Here is a 19,352-nt window from a genome sequence, read left to right on the forward strand (position 1 = left end):
ATCCCGTGACTCATATCTATTCTTAACACCAAGACCTAAGAAGCCAATCAATTCCCCGACCCCTGCCTGCCCCTTTAGTAACTTTAACTGAACCAGAATCAAAGAAGTAATCTCAGTGGTCATTCTGAAATGCCCAATACCTCCAAAGCTCACCTAGCTAGTATTTTTTTTTATTGTTCTTTACCCCTCCCCCGAAGGCAGTAAAATTTTGACATTAATTTTCCACTTTTAACTGCTTTGAGTTCATTTTTGAGGAATTGTCCAAAGACTTAATGCTTAAAATTGGAGAGTTAAAGTAAGGCTTTTCTTTTTGTTCCATCTTTTAATTTTTTATTAGTTTCAGGCGTACAAAACATAATGATTAGACATTTACACCCCTCACCAAGTGATAACCCCAACAAGTCTACTACCCCTCTGCCCCGTACATAGCTATTATAATGCCACTGACTATATTCCCCATGCTGTACTTTACATCCTGTGACTATATATATTTAGCTATAGATGACATTCAATATCATTTTATATTAGTTTCAGGTGTACAGTGCAGTGGTTAGGCATTTATAAAATCTATGAAGTGATGTCCCCTATAAGTCTGACCCATCTGACACCCTATATAGTCTTTACATTATTGATTATATTCCCTATACTGTATTTCACATCCCCATGACTATTTTGTGACTACCAATTTGTACTTTCTAATCCCTCACCTTTCTCACCCCTCCCCTTACCCCCTTCCCATCTAGGAACCGTCAGTTTGTTCTCTGTATCTATGAGTCTATTTGTTTTGTTTGCTGGCTTATTCTGTTCTTTAGATTCTCTATATAAGTGAGATCATATGGTGTTTGCCTTTCTCAGTCTGACTTATTTCATTTAGCATAATATCCTCTAGGTCCATCCATATTGTTGCAAATAAGAGTAATACTCCATACTCTTCCACAATTTCTTTATCCAATCGCCTATTGATGGGCATTTCAGTTGTTTCCATATCTTGGCTATTGTGAATAGCACTGCAGTAAACGCAGGGGTGCATCTTTTTTTCAAATTAGTGTTTTGGATTTCTTTGGAATAATACCCAGAAGTAGAATTGCTGGATCATATGGTAGTTCTATTTTTAATTTTTTGAGGGAACTCCATACTGTTTTCTATAGTGGCGGCACCAATTTGCAATCCCAACAATGCATGAGGTTTCCCTTTTCTCCACATCCTCACCAGCACTTATTGTTTGTTGATTTATTGACTCCGTTCTAACAGGAGTGAGGTGGTACCTCATTCTGGTTTTTATTTACATTTCTCTGACGATTAGTGACATTGAGCATCTTTTCATGTGTCTATTGGCCATCTGTATGTCTGCCCTCTTTGGAGAATTGTCTATTAAGGACTTTTGCCCCTTTTTTAAATTGGGTTGTTTTTTTAGTGTTGAGTTATGAGATTTTTTTAATATATATATAAATATTGGATATCAACCGCTTATCAGATGTATCATTGGCAAATATCTTCTCCCATTCAGTAGGATGTCATTTTGTTTTGTCTCGTTTACTTATCCATTCAACTATCCTATGTCTTTTGATTGAACATTTAATCCATTTACATTTAAAGTGACTATTGATAGTTGTTGCCATTTTATTATTCATATTTTTGATCTTCATTTTTTTTGTTTGTTTTTTCCTTTCCTCTGCTTAAAAATGTCCTTTTAATATTGGCTTGGTGGCAATGAATGCCTTTAGCTTTTTATTGTCTGGGAAGCTCTCGGTCTCTCCTTCAATTTTAAATGATAGCTTTGCTGGTCTCTATTGTAGGCCCTTGTTTTTCATCACTTTGAATATTTCCTACCACTCCCTTCTGGCCTGCAAAGTTTCTGTTGAGAAATGAGCTGATAGTTTTATGGGAGATCCCTTGTAAGTAACTAGTTGTCTTTTTCTTGCTGCTTTCAGGGTTCTTTCTTTGTCTTTAAACTTTGCCATTTCAATTGTAATGTATCTTGGTGTGGGCCTGTTTGGGTTTATTTGTTTGGGACTCTCTGTGCTTCCTGCACTTGTATGTCTATTTCCTTCACCAGGTTAGGGAAGTTTTCAGTCATTGTTTCTTCAAATAGGTTCTTAATCCCTTGCTTTCTCTCTTCTCCTTCTGGTACTCCTATAAGTTGAATGTTGTTATGCTTGATGTTGGCCCACAGGTCCCTTAAACTATCTTTGTGGTTTTTCTTTTTTTCTTTTTGTTGTTCCAATTGGGTGTTTTCTGCTACCTTGTCTTCTAAATCACTGATTTGATCCTCTGCTTCATCTAATGTGCTGTTGATTCCTTCTAGTGTATTCTTCATTTCAGTTATTGTATTCTTTATTTCTGACTGGTTGTTTTTTACGGTTTCTATGTCCTTCTTTATGCTTGCTATGTCTTTTTTGAAATTCTAAGTTCCTTAAGCCTTCTTATAATCAGTGTTTTAAACTCTGTCTCTGGTATGTTGGTTGCCTCCATTTCATTTAGTTCTATTTCTGGAAGTTTCTCCTGTTCTTTTATTTGGGACATATTTGTTTCCTCATCTGGCTGCCCCTCTGTGTTTGCTTCTATGTGTTATGTAGATCTCCTATGTCTCTCCGTCTTTGCTGGGTGGTCTTATGTAGTATGTGTTCTATATGGTGCAATAGTGCAGTCTCCCTGCTCTCCTATGCATGTGTTCCAGGAGTGTCCCTTCAGTGTGTTTTCCTGTTGTAAACTGACCCTTGATTGCTTTTGGCACATCAGTGGGTGGAACTGACTCCCAGGCTGATTGACTGAGGATTGACTATGCCCACCATGTATGAGATGCTGTGTGGGGGCTGACCCCTCAGAGGAGAAGTAGGCCCCATGGGCTCTTGTGCCTGTTGAGAAACCCCTTTGGGTGTGCTGCTTGTGGGGCTACTCAGGTAGTGCTCTGAAGCTGGCCTCTGGGTGTGTTGTTTCTGGTGTCTTTTGGGAGGGGCTCTTACGCAGGGCAAATTTCAGCCTTGCCTGTTACCTGCCTGCTGCTACCTGGTGGGAGCCTCAAGGCTATATATGGTTGGTTGCTGGCTGTGCTGGACCTGGAGGCATGTGGGAGTGGCCTCGCTGTGAACTGAGGCTGGCTGCCACCAATAGTGGGCCTGAGGCAGCTTAGCAAAAGATGTAGGGACCCCCTAGGCCTATTGCCACCTGCCCATTAGGCTTAGCCATTGAAAGAGTCTCCTTAGGTGTGCGGGCTGGGCTGATTGCCCCATTGTTGAGAGTGCCCTCAGCAATACAGCAATAGCTGAGTGGGGCGGAGTCCTAGGGAATCAGAAACATGGCCAGTGGTCTTTACATAGTTAATGCAGATTTAGTTCTTACACCAGTGCGTGGCCTGTGACCACTTTGCAAAATCCCCTGAGAAGCAGTAGCTACACTGCTTGCCTCAGGATCACAAATCCCTGAGAGTTACCTAAGAATGGCTGCGGCACAGGTTTTGGGTCACTGTCAACCACCAAAATCTCCCTGGGCCATGGCCGGATGTCTGCTGCTACAAAGACTCCATAGCCTGTGAGGCAGGGCTGGCCACCTAGGGACCCAAAGTGCCCCTGGCAATGCGGCTCTACATGGGCAAGGCAGGGTTTCAGGGAGCTCAGGGGTATGGTTGGTGGTTTCTATAAAGTCAATGCAATTTTTGTTCCTGCACCAGTGCTGGGCCCATGGCCACAAAAACGTCAGCTACCGCCTGTCTCAGGCCCGCAGGTTCCCAAGAGCTGCCCAAGAGATGCTGTAGCACAGGTCTTGGGTTACCGCCCACCAGCAAATGTTTTCCAGGCCACCATGGGCTGTCTGCAGCTGCAAAAAGGCTTCTGCAGCCTGTGGGGCAGGGCCAGCATTCCAGAAGTCAAGAGTGTCCTGGGCGAGGTGGCACCAGCTGTAGAATGGGAGGGCAGGGATCCAGGGCATCACCAAGGCATTGCACTGGTGTAGATTCCACCCGACCAATGTGGTCCGAGACTTAGCCCTTTGAGGGAGGGCTTGACACTGAATAAATAGCTAGTGCCCTGTTGTAGGCCACACTTGCGTCAGGCTCCACATAGGAACAATAATGGTTCTGTCCCTCCAGCTTCTGTTCTGAAGCCACACAACTCAGTCCTTTTTCATATGTCACTGGACCTCCCAAGCTGCCGCCCCTCCACCAGAGACCAGGCAATTGTCTGCAAGCGAGTGAGTCTGTGTGCAGGCTCTATAAGCCTCCCTCTGCCCCACTAGCTTGGGCAGATAGAGTCCTCACTGATTTTCACTGTCAGACTCCTTGGGAACTTGTCTTCCCAGCACAGGACCCCTGGATGGGGCACCCAGCATTGGGCTGGGACCCTTCCCTCTTCAGAGGGGACCTCTGCCTCCAAGATGCCCCCCTCCTGGTGTTCAACTACTACCTGTGGACTTGGGGTCAGCCCACTTTGCGTCTCCTCCCCTCCTACTAGTTTTGATGTGGCCTCTTCTTTATATCCTTTGTTATAGGGGTTCTGTTCAGCTAGTCTTCAGACGAATCCTGAGGTTGATTATTCTATAATTTACTTTTCATTTTGGTGTGATCCTGGGATGCAAAAGGCATAGTGTTTACCTAATCTGCCATCTTGGACCTCTTCTTCTATGATTGTTCTTTTAAAAGCTTTTCTAGGAAGTTAATGTCCTCCCTTAATTCATAAGTTAGTTTGGGGCATGTTTGTAGCAACAATATGGCCCAAGAACATGAGTCATGTATAACTTTCCACCTCGTATATTGCTGCAGGTCTTCTCGGAGGTATCCTTTAGTAGATAATTTGTCATTAAATGATGCAAACATTCAGAAAACACAAGTCCACATTAAATAAAGCACGTCTGTGGCAACATTTGTATTTTAAATAAACTGATTTGTTTTGTGTACAGGTGTGTACCACATATGTATACACACACAAATACACACACGCATATATATTTGTTATAAATACTCTCATTTAGTCCCCATAATAACCTGAGTCGGGAGGGGAGAACTCTACCGTTTTCATCTAAAGAAACCTTGGGACAAAGAAATTCAGTAATTTGCCTGAGAACATAATAGTGAAAAGATCTTGTTGAACTCAAAATTAACATTTGTATCCAAAGTATATTTTTCTTCACTTACATACACTAAAATGCCCTCAATTATACCTGAGCCAAATAAATAGTTTGTCCAGATTTGTGCTTTAAAAGTTTGTCTTTCAAAAAATCAAACTGTAGGAAGCTAAGATCCCCACCCACATCTACAAGCATATCTATTAATAATTGGGCTTTGGCACTCACTCAGCCATTCCTTGCTTTCCTCCATGTGTATATGCATTTAAAAATTCTAAGTGCCATGCATGTTGCCCGGTCCTCTGAGAGCTCACAGACTACTTAAGGTAGCTGAGAACTGGTAAGAATCATAAGGAAAGTACAGATGAAATGTGGTACTATTATTTAATGTTATAACCTTGTTATTCATGAATGGCCTAAGCATTTATGCCTAAGGAAAGTGTGCATGGAGATGCAGTTTTGTAATTCAGCCTTACAGACTCGATGATGGTTATTTTGACATTTAAGTCTCCCCAAGTTCTTTAATCATTTGATTAGTACTTCAAATTATTGAATCACTTGACATAATACTATTAAATCAGATATATTAATACATACGCATGAGTATGCAATAGATTGGCCTCATGAGAAACTTAAGATTATATGAGATCAAGATTTCTCTTCTGAGATTGAGAGGATCTGAGTGGCAGATGCCCCCAGGGCATCCAATTCCTCCCTAACCCCACCATGTCCACTTTGCTCATATATGTTACCTGCCTGGACGCAATCAGATTTGGGGCTAATGACTCCATTCTTAAGTCCTGGGAAGAGAAACCTATTTAGCTTTTGGTACCAGTGACTTCCTGGCCTCACAGATACCATGGTGATAACATACCTGGGCTGAGATGCAGCCCAGCCTCCCAGTTCCTGGAGGTAGGGTCTGGTCTACCTTCAAATGAAGGCCTGGCTACAGGTAAAACTTTATTTAAGATGGTGGTGATAAGGAGACCAAAAATCACACTCCCCATTCTTGAGACAGTAGTCACTTGGGGGTGGTTCCCCCTCCTATTTTGCTTTTTGCAACTGGAGAGAAAGGAGAACAAATGTCAATCTGTCAGTACAGCATTCTCTGCAAACCTTGGCCTTCTAGCCTATGCTTTAGGTACGGGTTACCCTAAGTCACTCACCCTACTCCACCTGTCTCTATACACCTGCTTAGTTTATGTGGCTATATTCATTGGAACATGCAATGATAATAGTAACAACAGCAATCACAACTAATATTTATTGAGTGCTTTTTATAAGCTAAGCACTTTCCATACATTAACCCTTTAGTCCTCACAACAAGCCAGGTCCTCTTACTGTCTCCATTTTACACATAAGGAAACAACGCTTAGAAAGGTTAAGAGGTCAAGAGAATGTCTCATGCTCACACAGGTGTAAGTGATAAGGCCCAGGTGTGACTGCACATACTTTTGACCTCTGGATGAGTGAATGATCAAACATTTACAGCATGTAAGCCAGGCACTCTCACATACATTCCTTCCATTATTTCTCCCAATACTTGATTCCCATTTAAAAACTGGAAGACTGAATGACTGGACAAAATCCATATAGCTAGTAAGTGGTAGATCCTGATTCTGGAACCAGGTTCTGTGATTCCCTGTGTTTCTCCTGTGGCTACTGCTGTTGTCTTGGTGGGTCTGCTTGTTGCTTTATTAGGACAGAATGCATATGTATTCATAGCTTTCCAGTCGGTTAGTTTTCCAATTAAAAAATGAAACTTTCTCAGTCATAACAAAAATAGTCACAAAGAACCAAGACTGAAACCTGGATATTCTAGTTAAAAATAAAGTATTTGGTGGCGTGCAGCCTGAAAGAATATCAGGATGAGATCAATCACCCCTCAGGTACCAGCTGTACTTGAAAAGAGATGATATTAGGGCAGGCTCATAAAAAGGGAAGAATCTGAGATTTGAGAAGCAGCTGAATGGGCAAATGGCCAACCTCAGTGCGGTCTGAGTAGAAAAGAGTACCAAGAACCAACTTGGGCCTCAGAAATGAAAGGTGATTGAATTTCATTATTTTTACTAGGCTGAAAAGAACAATGGTCTCCTTTTCTGACCTACATCAGGCATTCACATCCCTCAACTCATCCCAAATAATTCTAGTTTGGACAAGAATTTGATCATGATCCCAGGGCTACAATAAGAACCCAATTTAACACTTACTTAATAAGTTGTGCATGTTCCTATTAGGAAGACCATAGGTCTGCGTGTGCTGTGTGTGAATGGGGGGTTGCCAAGGTCAGTTCTGTCTTTATTCAGAGTGGCCCAACCATGTCAAGTATACCGTGGGACACTCTCATCTAGAAGATTCCCAAAGATAGAAGAGTTTTGGGAAGTGATATGTTTTAGGTTCATCCTAGGCCTTGCAATTCCCAAAGTGTATTCCACGAATCATCAGTTCCGTGAGATGCTCTTCAAAAACAAAAAAAAGAAAGAAAGAAAAGAGAGAGATTTATGGTCAAGTAAGTTTGGGGACAGCTGTATATTCTATTTCCCTGTTAAAGATTCACAGTGAGCATTAAAGGCTCTGATAATTTCTGCAGTTGAGAAAACTGCTTAACTAGGTTTAACGCAGTGTTTCCCAAGCATATTTGGGCAGGATGGCATATTTTTATTCACTTAATTCTTATCTGTATCTCATGGAACTAGTGTTCTTTAGAAAACATTTTGAACAATTCCCTAAGACACCTGGAAGGACAAACTCTGCTGAGTGAGCTCTTTTGTGAGGGACAAAGGGGTGAAGAAAATGTACATAAACACACTTAATGTACATAAAGAACACATGAAATTTTTCAATTACAAAGGGTATACAATAAAATATAAGAAATTCATCTATTTCCCACCCCAGATTTAATGTTTTATTTTCTGCAGTAACTAATATCAATACCTTCCAATTATTCTGTCAAAAATGTGCGTAGGTGAGTGTGTGTGTGTGTGTGTGTGTGTGTGTAAATGGGAGTATTTTATAAATACTGTTTTGGCTGCTTTTTCAATTTGATAGCTTAGAGAGTCTTTCCATATCAGCATATAAAAATTGACTTCATTACGTTTAATAGCTATATGAGTTAATTGCGTAGATGTACCTCAACTTCTTTAACCACTCACCTGTTGATAGCAGCATAGAATTTTGGGGAGGTTTTCTCTTAAGAAAGTCTAAACTTCCAAGCAGAGACTAAGGCATGCGGGCTTATTCTAGTCTAAGAGACATTAAGCCCTCAAGTCCCTTTGGTCTTGACTGGCCATCCCAAATCTGTGTCTTAGCATGACCAGCCAATCTATCAAGATGAAGAGGGGTGGGGTACACATTTTGATGGCATATTTTCTCTTAAAGCTTTTGTTTTGAGGTAGCAATCCTACCTCAGTCATGAATAAGGTGTCCCCTCGATGAAGGGAGCAACCTATACTGCTGGGTTGCTTTAGCCTTTTGATCGGCTCTATTGGTTATTTCACTTTTAGGAGTCTTGTCTTCCTCACAGCCCTTCACTTTATGCCATATTTTCATCACAAGGCTGATGAGTAAAGAGGTGCCAACTCCTGCTCTCATTCCTAGCTTCTCCTTTCTTGTCAAATAATGAGAATATGTTGCAATAGAATATGTCACTATAGAAAAACTACATAAACCCACTTCCCCTTTGAAAGTCAATGAATATAGCAAGTGTTCTGGGTCAAAATTAAAACTCAGATCAAAAGTAGAGTTCTGTTTGGCAGAATCAAGATTGGCTTCAGGCGCCTACAGCCTGTAGATCAGTGACCCAGAACAGATTTTTCTCCCCAGGTCCTTCGGGACTCTGAAATTTTCCTTCATGTTCACTGCTAATAAGGGGAAGCCTGCAGGCAACTTCTCCTTCAGCTCACACTGACTCAGGGTCTAAGGGCTTAAGAATCAGCCTTGGAGGAAGCATGGGTTTCCTAGTCATTCATGGTCACACATCTCATGTGGGAGAAAGGGAGCACAAAGTCATTCTTTGGAGAGAGTGCCATTCAACAAGGTACCCACATTCGTTGATTTTCTTTTTTTAGTTTGCCACTTCACAATAATAATAACCTAGCAGAAGTAAATGCAAACCTGTTCCGGAAGAGGAACTCTGTAGTCCAGGCTATATGGAATTCCCACAGAAAAACATAAACCTTCCTGAAGAGTTACAATGCACATTTACGAAACACTGAAGGAAATGATCCTTTGTGAGTGAGAGTCAGTACATAAAATAAGCAGGATTATTAGCTCCCCCAAAGCTTTGACGTGATATAACAATCATAAAATGCCATACATATATTAGGCTTTAGTGAGTTAAAGAGATAAAAGAGATAAACACTCACAAAAAGAAGAACAATTAAGAAAAAGAACCCAGCAGAACTTCTAGAAATGAAAACATTAAGGAAACTACAGACAATGAATGTGGTAAACAGATGTTAAATACATCTGAACAGAGAATTAGTGAATTGGAAGCTAGATTTGAGACAACTACACGAAATTCATCATGGAGATATTAAGAGAGATTAAGAATGCTTGAGATACCAAAAAAATGAGATGGTCAAGCATATATACAAATATGAGTTCTAAAAGGAGAAAATAGAGAGACTGGGAGAAAGGAAAAGGGATAAAGCTGAGAATTTTCCAGAAATTGGTGAAAATTGGAAATCTTTATACTAAGAGTGAACAATGAATCCTGAGCACTACAAATAAAATAAATTAACACCTAGTCATATTATATTGAAATTTAAGAATAAAAAACAAAGGGAAACTTTTCATTGTAACCAGAGAAATGCATATTACTAAGGACAAAATTAATCAATAACAAAAATGTCACCAGCAACAATAGAGACATTGGGATGGTGCCTGCAAAATGTCAAGCAAACCAATCATCAATCTAAAATTTATCATTGCAGCTGGAGAGTGAAATAAAGACAAAGTCAGGCAAAGACTGAGAAAGTCTATCCCTCACACACCTGTCCTGAAAAATTTCCTGAAGAAAGTTTTGTTATTTTTTTTTACTGCAGAAACAGGAGATTGCACCTAAAAGAAAGTAATGGATGAATACAGTAATGATTAGCAAATAAACTGGTATATGATAGTACATATAAGTATTCACTATTAATAACAGCAATAATGAGGGTAGAATTTAAATATTAGACAATAATAACATGTAAGGTAGAGTGGTTGACAACAATTAGGATATTTAAAAGTTTTAATGTTGTTCAGAAGATGTTAATTCACTTTACACTTTGTTATCTCAAGAATATAACTTCTAAAAATGTAAGGGTAAATTCTTAAAAAGTAGAAAAAGCAAGTAGGGGGGTAAAGGAGAAATAAACAAAGCTGATCAACTCAAGGAAAGGATATTAGAAAAGGATCCCCATCCTATCCCCAGAAAAGACAGCACCTCATCAAAGCTGAGACCTGTAAGGGACTCCAGCCTCTGATACAGAAATTTATAACGCATGGACTTTTAGTATCCTGCCAATCCCCTTGTAGTACCTCTATTCTACCAGTTTTGAAGCCCAATAATACCGTCTAGTCCAGGACTTAGAATTATTAACGAGGCCTTGTACCTATTCACCTGCTGGTCCCAAACCCATATTCAGTTCTAACTCAGGTGCTAGGGGACTCCAGCTGGTTTTCTGTCTTGGACCTCAGAGATGCAGTCTTTTGTATCCCCTTATACCCTGATTCTCAATACCTGTTTGCTTTTCAATGGACAGAGCCTGACTCTGGTCTGTCCCAACAGCTTACCTGGACTATACTGCCCCAGGGATTTGGAGATAGCCCCCCATCTTTTGGGCACACTTAGGCTAAACAACATAAGGAGGTCTCTCTCCCAAATGAGGTTATCCTCCAATATATGGATGATATATTTATTTGTAGTGCCGCTAAGGAACTTTCAGACACCAATACTGTCCAAGTTCTTAACTTCCTGGGTTCTAGAGGGTATAGTCTCCAAGAAAAAGGCCCAATTTCTTCACAGAAAGTAGAATACCTTGGATATATTTTAATCCCCAGATACCAGGATTTAACTACAAAGAGAAAGGAGGCCATTTCCCAGCTTGGCTCTCCTCAGACAGAAAAACAACTTAGACCCTTCCTACGTACGGTGGGATTCTGTAGGAGGTGGATCCCCAGTTTCAGTGTCATGGCCAAGCCGCTATATGAGGCCCTAGCTGGGTCAGACACTGAGCCATTAGACTGGACTTTAAAACAACAAAATGCCTTAGAAGATATCAAGCGGTCTTTTATGTCTATCCCAGCCCTAAGCGTACCTGAGCTCAACAAGCCTTTCATACTCTTCACTGCAGAGAAGCAGGGAATAGCACTGGGGATATTGACTCAGCCGCTGGAACAAGATCTCCAGCCAGTCGCTTACTTTTCCAAACAGCTGGATTCTGTAGCCAAGGGATGGCTGGGATGCTTAAGGGCATTGGCTGCCATGGCGCTCCTAGTGGAGGAAGCCACCACGTTAACCGTGGGAATGCCACTAGAGGTTAGGAATCCCTACCAGGACTCCTAGTCTCCAGGACCAAGGAGTCCTAGAGACTAAAGGCCATCATTAGCTCACGGAAGGATGCCTTACCACATATCAGGCACTTCTACTGGACTCTCCAGATCTCACCATTAAGACATGCCAAACTCTTAACCCGGCTACCCTGATGCCCACAGGGCCTCATGCTGACTTGACACGTTCCTGCCTTAAGACTATAGACCAAGTCTACTCTAGCAGGCCTGACCTAAGAGATACTCCTTTAGACAATGCAGTGTTGTCCAAATACTGCATTTAGCTACATGCACAATGGCATTCACAGGGCAGCATACACTGTAGTAAGCCTCAACTCCTTTATAGAGTTAGGTCCTTTACCTCCTAATACCTCACTCGGCTCAGAAGGCAGAACTGGGTAAAGGAAAAAGGATTAATATTTACACTGATTCAAAGATGCCTTTTTAATCCTCCAAGCTCATATGGCAATCTGGAAAAAACGGGGACACTTAACTACAAAAAACAGGTGGGATTAATAGTGGACAGTCTGTTTGATGTCCTACTGTGGTAGGAAGAGCATTTGACAGAATTTTGTGAGCATGTAGGTCTCTGTTCCGTTACCTGAGAGACACAGGGCCTGGCTAACAAAGACCACTTTTCTCCAAAGCCAGTGTGCGAGAATCCAGGGATGAGGGATCCTTCCATACTTCCGGTAGACTAGCTATCCATGGCCAGAATCAGCTAGGGCATTGTTGACAGTAGAGGCTTCTGGCCTATTATCTGTTGGTGAGCTGACAGTTCCAGTTGTGGGGGATTCTCATCTGGAATGCCCCAGGTTTGGAGGGGGGCATGCCTTTGCAAAGCAATAAGCTAGAACCAAAACAGGGGAAACAGATAGAGAGCAGGGGACTGTGGAGGCAGAAAGCAAGAAAGGAGTTTTGGGGTCTTTTGAGGCTCACTGCCCTATAGATTCTTTGCTCTGAGTCACAGGGTGGTCTCAAGCAGAACACAGATAATGGGAGTCCGAGGGGTAAAACATAGTGCAATGCATGGTCAGTGTGTTCATCAGAGCTATGAAGATACAGCTGAACCATCTCGGACCTGTGGAGTTATAAGAGTTTGAATGTGTTTGTATGTGGGAAAGAGATCCCAAAACATTGTGCTAATAGATTTAAGTAAAATTTCCCTGCCATGATCATGTCTGTTCTATATAATCATCTTTTGACACTTCTACTGTTTAATGTATTTTAGACTATAAAACTAGTAAAGTTCTCTTGGGCTTTCACATGAAAGGAGTTAATTCTCATCAAATGATGGTATATTAGGAATGATTATCATCAAAATATCAAACCCAGCTCTCACTTTCATGGGCTGGGTGACCTTGGGTGAACCTCTTAATTATGTTACACCTGTTTCCCCATCTGGTAAAATGGAGTTGATCACGTTTCTCCTCCCTCTCTCCCAGGAAAGATATAAAAATAAACAGGAATCTATGTGAGAAAACACCTTATGTTTCTTGGAGGAAAGGCATAGTGGAAATGAAACCCAAGGGCAAATGCATGCATAAGGCAGGGCAGTTGAGTTTCTCCATGATTCAGAGAACACATGATTGCCTCAGCCTGTGCCTCAGCTTCCCATGAATACTAGGGTAAAAATGACATCCACCCCACCCTCATCTCAGAGCTGTCCTCCTAGTATGTAGGAATTCTAAATAATGTAGTAGACCAAAATTGTCCTGACTTTTGCATTGCGAAGCACTTATTTACAAACTGGCTTATTTTAAGAACTTTCCTGTTTCACTTTTAATGCTGATCATACATTCTTTTGTTTCACAAGTTCTTGAACATGAAATAGACCACTTCCAACCTGCTCCAAGATCTGAGTACATTTTGTAATAATAATTTTAATGCCCTAGAATTTCTATAGCCAACATATCTGAGAATCTTCCTAGAATGAAATGATGAATTCTGTGACTCCAGAAGGGAGAGAAGTTTGGATATGAAGTCATAGAAGAAGGCAGAAATAGACATGAGAAACACTGTGGGTTCTGAAGTGTTTCACGTACCATCCATCCCATTTCTTCCCTCCATCCTGCACTGCCCACTCCTCTATGCCATCCGTATCCTGTGTCCCAGGCCTCTATCCTTTGCTTCCCTTCAGTGTATTACTTTTAAAAGAAGTATTTGTATTTTTTTCATTTTTAGACATGCCAAAAGGTAAACTTCTAATGTACAAGCTTGACAGGGTGAGAAAAGTATTCAGGGTCTTCCCCAGCACACAAATAGGTGCTACCCACTCAGAAGTCCAGCCCTGGAAGGACACCCTTCCATCACTGGAGGAGACACTGGACTGTTCACCTCAGCATCTTCAATAGGATGAGCTCTCTATCAAAGAACCCTGAAATGTTTGAAGAGCGAGGAGGGTGCACCAAATAGTGAGGAGTGAACATACAAGAAAGGACTAGAGAGCCTGGAAAGTTCAGACCACAAAAGAGATTTAAATTCAACTCACATTAATGAGCTCCCATTTATGTATGTGCAGAGTTCTGTGGCAGGTGCTGGGGAAAGATGGCCTGCAAGATGGCCAGGAGGAGACAAAGCAGCTGTTTTGAAATACTACAAGTATTCTCAAGTAAAAGAAGGGAAGGAGCGAGAAAGGGGAAAGGGAGGTGGCATTGAAAGTGTTGCCTATGTCAGGAACTTTATGTGCAGTGTGTATTTAGTGTGCAGTTTGAAGTCACCAGGCCATGAGCCCACATATTTGTTCCCAGCAGTCCCTTGTTCTCTACCTTCCCCTCACACCTGTCCACCTACATTGAACCATCTTTTTGGCTTCAGAGAAAGTAAAGACGTTGGCTTCAGGGTATAACAAACAATCTGGTCTCAGGGACCTACAGGTTTAAACCCACATGCCCATGAGCAAATGAGAGCTAACTCATGGCTCTAATCTATGGAACTGTTAAAGCAGAGGGAGTCTGATTTACTATCTATTGTGGACATTGCTGAAGCAATTCCAGTGATGTCTATGGAAAGTGTAGGCTCTAGAGTTAGAATCCCAGTTCAATGCTTTTCCAGTTTGGGCCAGTTACTTCATCTCTCTGAGCCCTCATTTCTCCCACTGTTTATGAGTGATAATAAAGCCTTCCTACTGTAGTGATTGTAAGGATTAAAAAAATGTATGTACAGAAGCTAATGTATGGTAGGTAGTTACCACATGGTCCCTACTTTTGCCCATCAAGGTTTCTAAACCTTTTCTCTGTGATAGGAAAGATGCATTGCTAAAATTTCTCTTGACACTAGCAAAGGCAAAAAAGCCTACCTATCCTGAAGTCTAAAAGGCCACATTCGAACTAGTTCTTTGACTTATGATGTAATTATTGTTGTTTTCAGTTGTAGTTTACAAAGAATTTTTCATGGACCTTCTTGTTTCTTAATGCTACCACTAGGCGTTAGTCATTTACACCACAGTGTAAATGAGTTTGAGAGACTTCACCTAAGAGCAGTTTCGGAAAGGAGGTGGGAAATGGCACCAGACTCCCAGGGTCTGGGGGAAAAACCATATTTACAAATATGAAGGAGAACTGATGAGTCCTGTGTATCCTCTACCATCTTTTTGAGGCTCCCTTTTCCTCATGCCTTCTCAGCAGGCAAAGCTTTTCACTAGAGAAAACAAGGGAAAATGCACATTTTCTAACAAAGCAGAGACAATTACTTTGGAAATCTTTGAGCAAAACTGTTGTTAAAAAATGCATTCTTGCTATCATCACAAGAATGAATTCAAGGATGCACCGAATAAGCCGAGCAAGCAGGGAATTTATTAGAGAAGGCAGTACACTCTCGAGAAGGGAGAGTGGGCAGGCCCGGGGAAGAGCAACTGCCCCGAAGATCATAGAGGCTTAGGAATTTATTACTTCTAAAGTGAAGACACGAAATATTCAAGACTTAGGGGTGGTGCTGTAGGCGTTCCCAGGGTGGTTCTTGCAGACCTCTCCTTCCCATCAGGAGGAGGGATTTTTGTCATTATTTGGCTCTTGTCGGAACTGTCATGGCGGCCCAGGGGGTGGAGATCTTTCCTTAACCACGATGCTAATAATATTAAAATCCATTATAATTAGCTAAAGTTCATCTTGAGGGACAAGATTGTGTCCTGGATCTGCTCTGGGCCACCAAAATCTAGTTCTGCATGGTCCGGTAGCTGCACTTTTTCTCAAGGATGATCTCATCTATGCCTCCTTTGTCTCCCCTTGCATCTTCCTTCCCTTCCAATCCTTCCCTCCCTGAGGTCCTATTCTTTCTGCCTCCGGTAACAAAACCATGTAGAATTATGTGTTAAGGAATAATTGTGTTTGTGCAGGAACTTCTTGTTTATATATCCCCACATGCCTCAACAAAATTGAAGCTTATAATCGCAATTATAGATTTCATCAGGGTTTGCTTTAGAAAATAAATGTACAGTATAGATAAAAATCAAACCTTTCAGGAAATGATTGGCTTTAGCCAGAAGATACAAATTTTAATTTTTCAGCATACAATATTAAGATATTTCTTTAGCTCCCACCTTGAATACTAGGGGAAGACACACTACTAGTTGCATGAGTAATGTAAAACAGAAAACCATAGGCCCAAAATGGACTCAAATTGTGCTGAAAGCCCATGATACCAAACCTAAATTTAATACCAACTGCAGTTTCAACTTCTCCCCAAAACATGATCTTAATCAACCAATCTGAGATTTTCTGTACAACCACCAGTAAGTCTGCCTTGGGCCCTCTCCATTCCCCCACTATCCATAAAAAGGAGAGGCAATCTGCATGATAAAAATCCTTTTTAATCCTTTTAACAAGAAAAAATCCTGTTCTTTCCCTACCTGCCTTCCCCTAAGGGAAGGAGACCTTGCCTGAAATAATCCACTCCTTTAACTTCAGAATTCTACCCTCCTTGTGCCTATAAAACCTCCCATTTTAAACAACTCAGAGAGCCCTTCTAGTTGCTAGATGGGATGTTGGACGATTTATGAATCACTTAATAAAGCCAGATAGGTCTTCATATTTACTCAGGTTGAATTTTGTGTTTTGAATGTAGAATAGTAAATGACTGAAAGCATTTCTCAACCCAGACTCGATGGGATTATGAAACAAGTTCTTGTTAATAAAGAGGGTTTTAACTTTTTTGGTTGCAAAATGAAATTTTAGTTCACTTCCTTCCTGTGCTTTCTGCAGTCGCTCAGCTGAGTTGTAACTGAATTTGCCCCACTTCTCTGAACCACAGTTTACCGTGGAGCTGTAGTCAGTTGGTGGGTGACAACTACTCTTTCCTCTTTAGGAACAAAATGTCAATTAACATGACCTAAGGGTTTCTGTCTTTCTGAAGCAATTTTCTAGTAAGTAGTGACTGGAATTAGAAGAATCATAGGCTTTTATTGTCTCTTTTCCTTTGAACTCTCTCTATGTAAGTCATCTGAGGACAGCCAAGGAATGCAAGAAATTGTCCATAATGCCTTGAAAATACTTGAGTGAATCAGATAAAAAGAGGGCTCTCGGAGACCAGAAAAGTGATGACTCTCTCTCATTTTACGCTAGCTCTGTCTTTTGAGTTCACATGTTTGTTTCTCGATTTTGGCTTACTTTCCTAAATGATTTTGTTTTTTCCCAAAGCAAAGAACTCTTTGATTGAGGTATAACTGACATATAACATTATATTAGTTTCAGGTACACAATGTAATAATTCAATACTTATATATATTGTGAAATGATCACTACAATAATTACCATCCGTCACCATACATAGTTCTAATTTCTTTTCTTGTGATGAGAACTTTTAAGATCTACTTTCTTAGCAATTTTCAAATATGCAATGCAGTATATTATTAACTGTCACCATGCTGTACATTACCAAATAACTTTTAATGTACAAAGTTTATGGGCAATTCTCTATAACCTTAAGAAAAATGAAAATATATAAACCTGAAGTAGGGAATCCTTGAGCAGGTTATTTCTTTCTAAAGCAAGTTAACATCAGTAGCTATTACACATAAAAATAATCAAAAATTTAATTTTCTGTCCACAAATGGTCCGGCACCAACTGAAAATTCAGAATGCAGAGAATGCAGGAATATGCAACAGGAATAAAACCTAGATCCCATGCCACTCAAGTAAACTTTTCAGTCTTTTATTAATAGCTGTGCAAATCTATGGACAAAATCCTTGAGAGGTTCTAAGAATCAGTCCTTCCTTTATATATAAAAGTTTCTTGTAATTGTCCTACTGACTTGCAATCAGTAAAAATCTCTAATTAAAGATCTTTAGAGATTAGTTTGAGTTAGATGGAAAACATGATACAAAACCAAAGCTGGACTATTGCATAGTACCCTATCTCTACCTAGTGCAATTTTTAATCTATTAAGAGTTAAGTGATCTGTCAACACAGTCTTTGCCACGCATTTGTAATAATGAGCTATTTCTTGCCATCCATATTGACTATCAATACTTACTGCAAGTGACTGAACCACCTCAATGTTTGTATGAAATAAGCAGGATATATATATAAATCAATTAATCAATGAGAAATATTTCTAATGGCTGACATAAATCAAAGTCATCTTAGAGTCCAAGTAAATCTCTAAAATGAAGAAAGTACTTCATCCCCCCTCTTCCATGTGCATCACCTTATGCATAAATGAAATGAATAAATGGAAACCTAATACTGTAGCCACTAAGTAGCCAAACAGCCTTTAGTAACTTGCTGTTCCCTGGGAGATATGAAGCTAATGGTAAACTTTAAGGAAACAAACCAAAACGAAACTCTTCACCACCAGCTAGATTGATAGGAAAGCATTATTGGGTTGGAACCCAGAAAAGCAGGAAATACTTACAATCATTATAAACGTGCCCAAGAACTCGGAGAATGTTTCTTTAGCTAAGCTGCTCTTCAAGACCAGTCTCTGCTTGAGGCTTTTCCTCTTTTTTCCTTTCTCAGGCTGCATTGTGCAGGTTCTCCAAGTACCACTCTGCACCGATACCTGCTTCTTCTGGTCCCTACTTCACTCACACGTGAAAAAGGAAGTTTTGACAACTGCTGATAGATTCCTGGAGATCTCTGATGAGATTATCTGACTCCACAAACACTGTCCCAATCACAGCCCGTGACTTAATCCTCTTCTGGTAAAATTGTCACTCCCTGTTCACTGCTATTTATTTGCATTAGCGAGTTAGAACATGAAATCCCAAAATGACACTTTTATCCTTTTTGTACCTGGTGGATTAATCATTACCTGTATGCTCAAGGTATTTTCTCTCTGTTGGGTTTTCTTTTCTCTCTCTCTCTCTCTCTCTCTCTCTCTCTTTTTTTTTTTTTTTTTTTGTTCAAGAGATGAGAAAAGCAATGTACTGGTTGTGTTGCCAAACCACAGCGATGGGCTTCAGTCCAGAGATTTCTGTGTTACACAATTACAGGCTTCTGAATTGTACCCCCTATTTCGAAGTGGGTGGTTAGGGTGTAGTTTGGAATCGTCAAATCATACACACACACACACACACACACACACACACACACACACACGTGTATATATATGGTAAATGTTCTTTTCTGAATATTTTCATGCAAATTGGAGAATACGAAGAAAATATAGATGTGTTTTTCTGCAAGATTGAACACTCTTGTTTTCTTCCAATATTATTTCAGTGATTTAATGACACCTCCCTGAGAGTGGTAAGAATTACTAGTACATCCATTCTATAGATGGAGAAATTAACATACAGCGAGACCATTGCCAATTTCACACTGCA

At 40.5% G+C, this 19,352-nt stretch overlaps 1 protein-coding gene across 1 annotated transcript in view; it reads right to left on the reverse strand.

The window, feature by feature from the left end:
- The window catches only part of AQP9 (aquaporin 9), a 41,430-nt gene extending 22,582 nt beyond the window's left edge, over positions 1-18,848 (reverse strand). The window contains exon 1 of the mRNA XM_019732309.2: positions 18,440-18,848. Within this exon, the coding sequence (XP_019587868.2) occupies positions 18,440-18,550 (111 nt within the window). The 5' untranslated portion in view covers positions 18,551-18,848. The remainder of the gene's footprint in view (positions 1-18,439) is intronic.
- Positions 18,849-19,352: the final 504 nt, after the last annotated feature.

Source organism: Rhinolophus sinicus, linkage group LG03 (assembly GCF_036562045.2).
Source record: "Rhinolophus sinicus isolate RSC01 linkage group LG03, ASM3656204v1, whole genome shotgun sequence".
Lineage (NCBI taxonomy): Eukaryota > Metazoa > Chordata > Mammalia > Chiroptera > Rhinolophidae > Rhinolophus > Rhinolophus sinicus.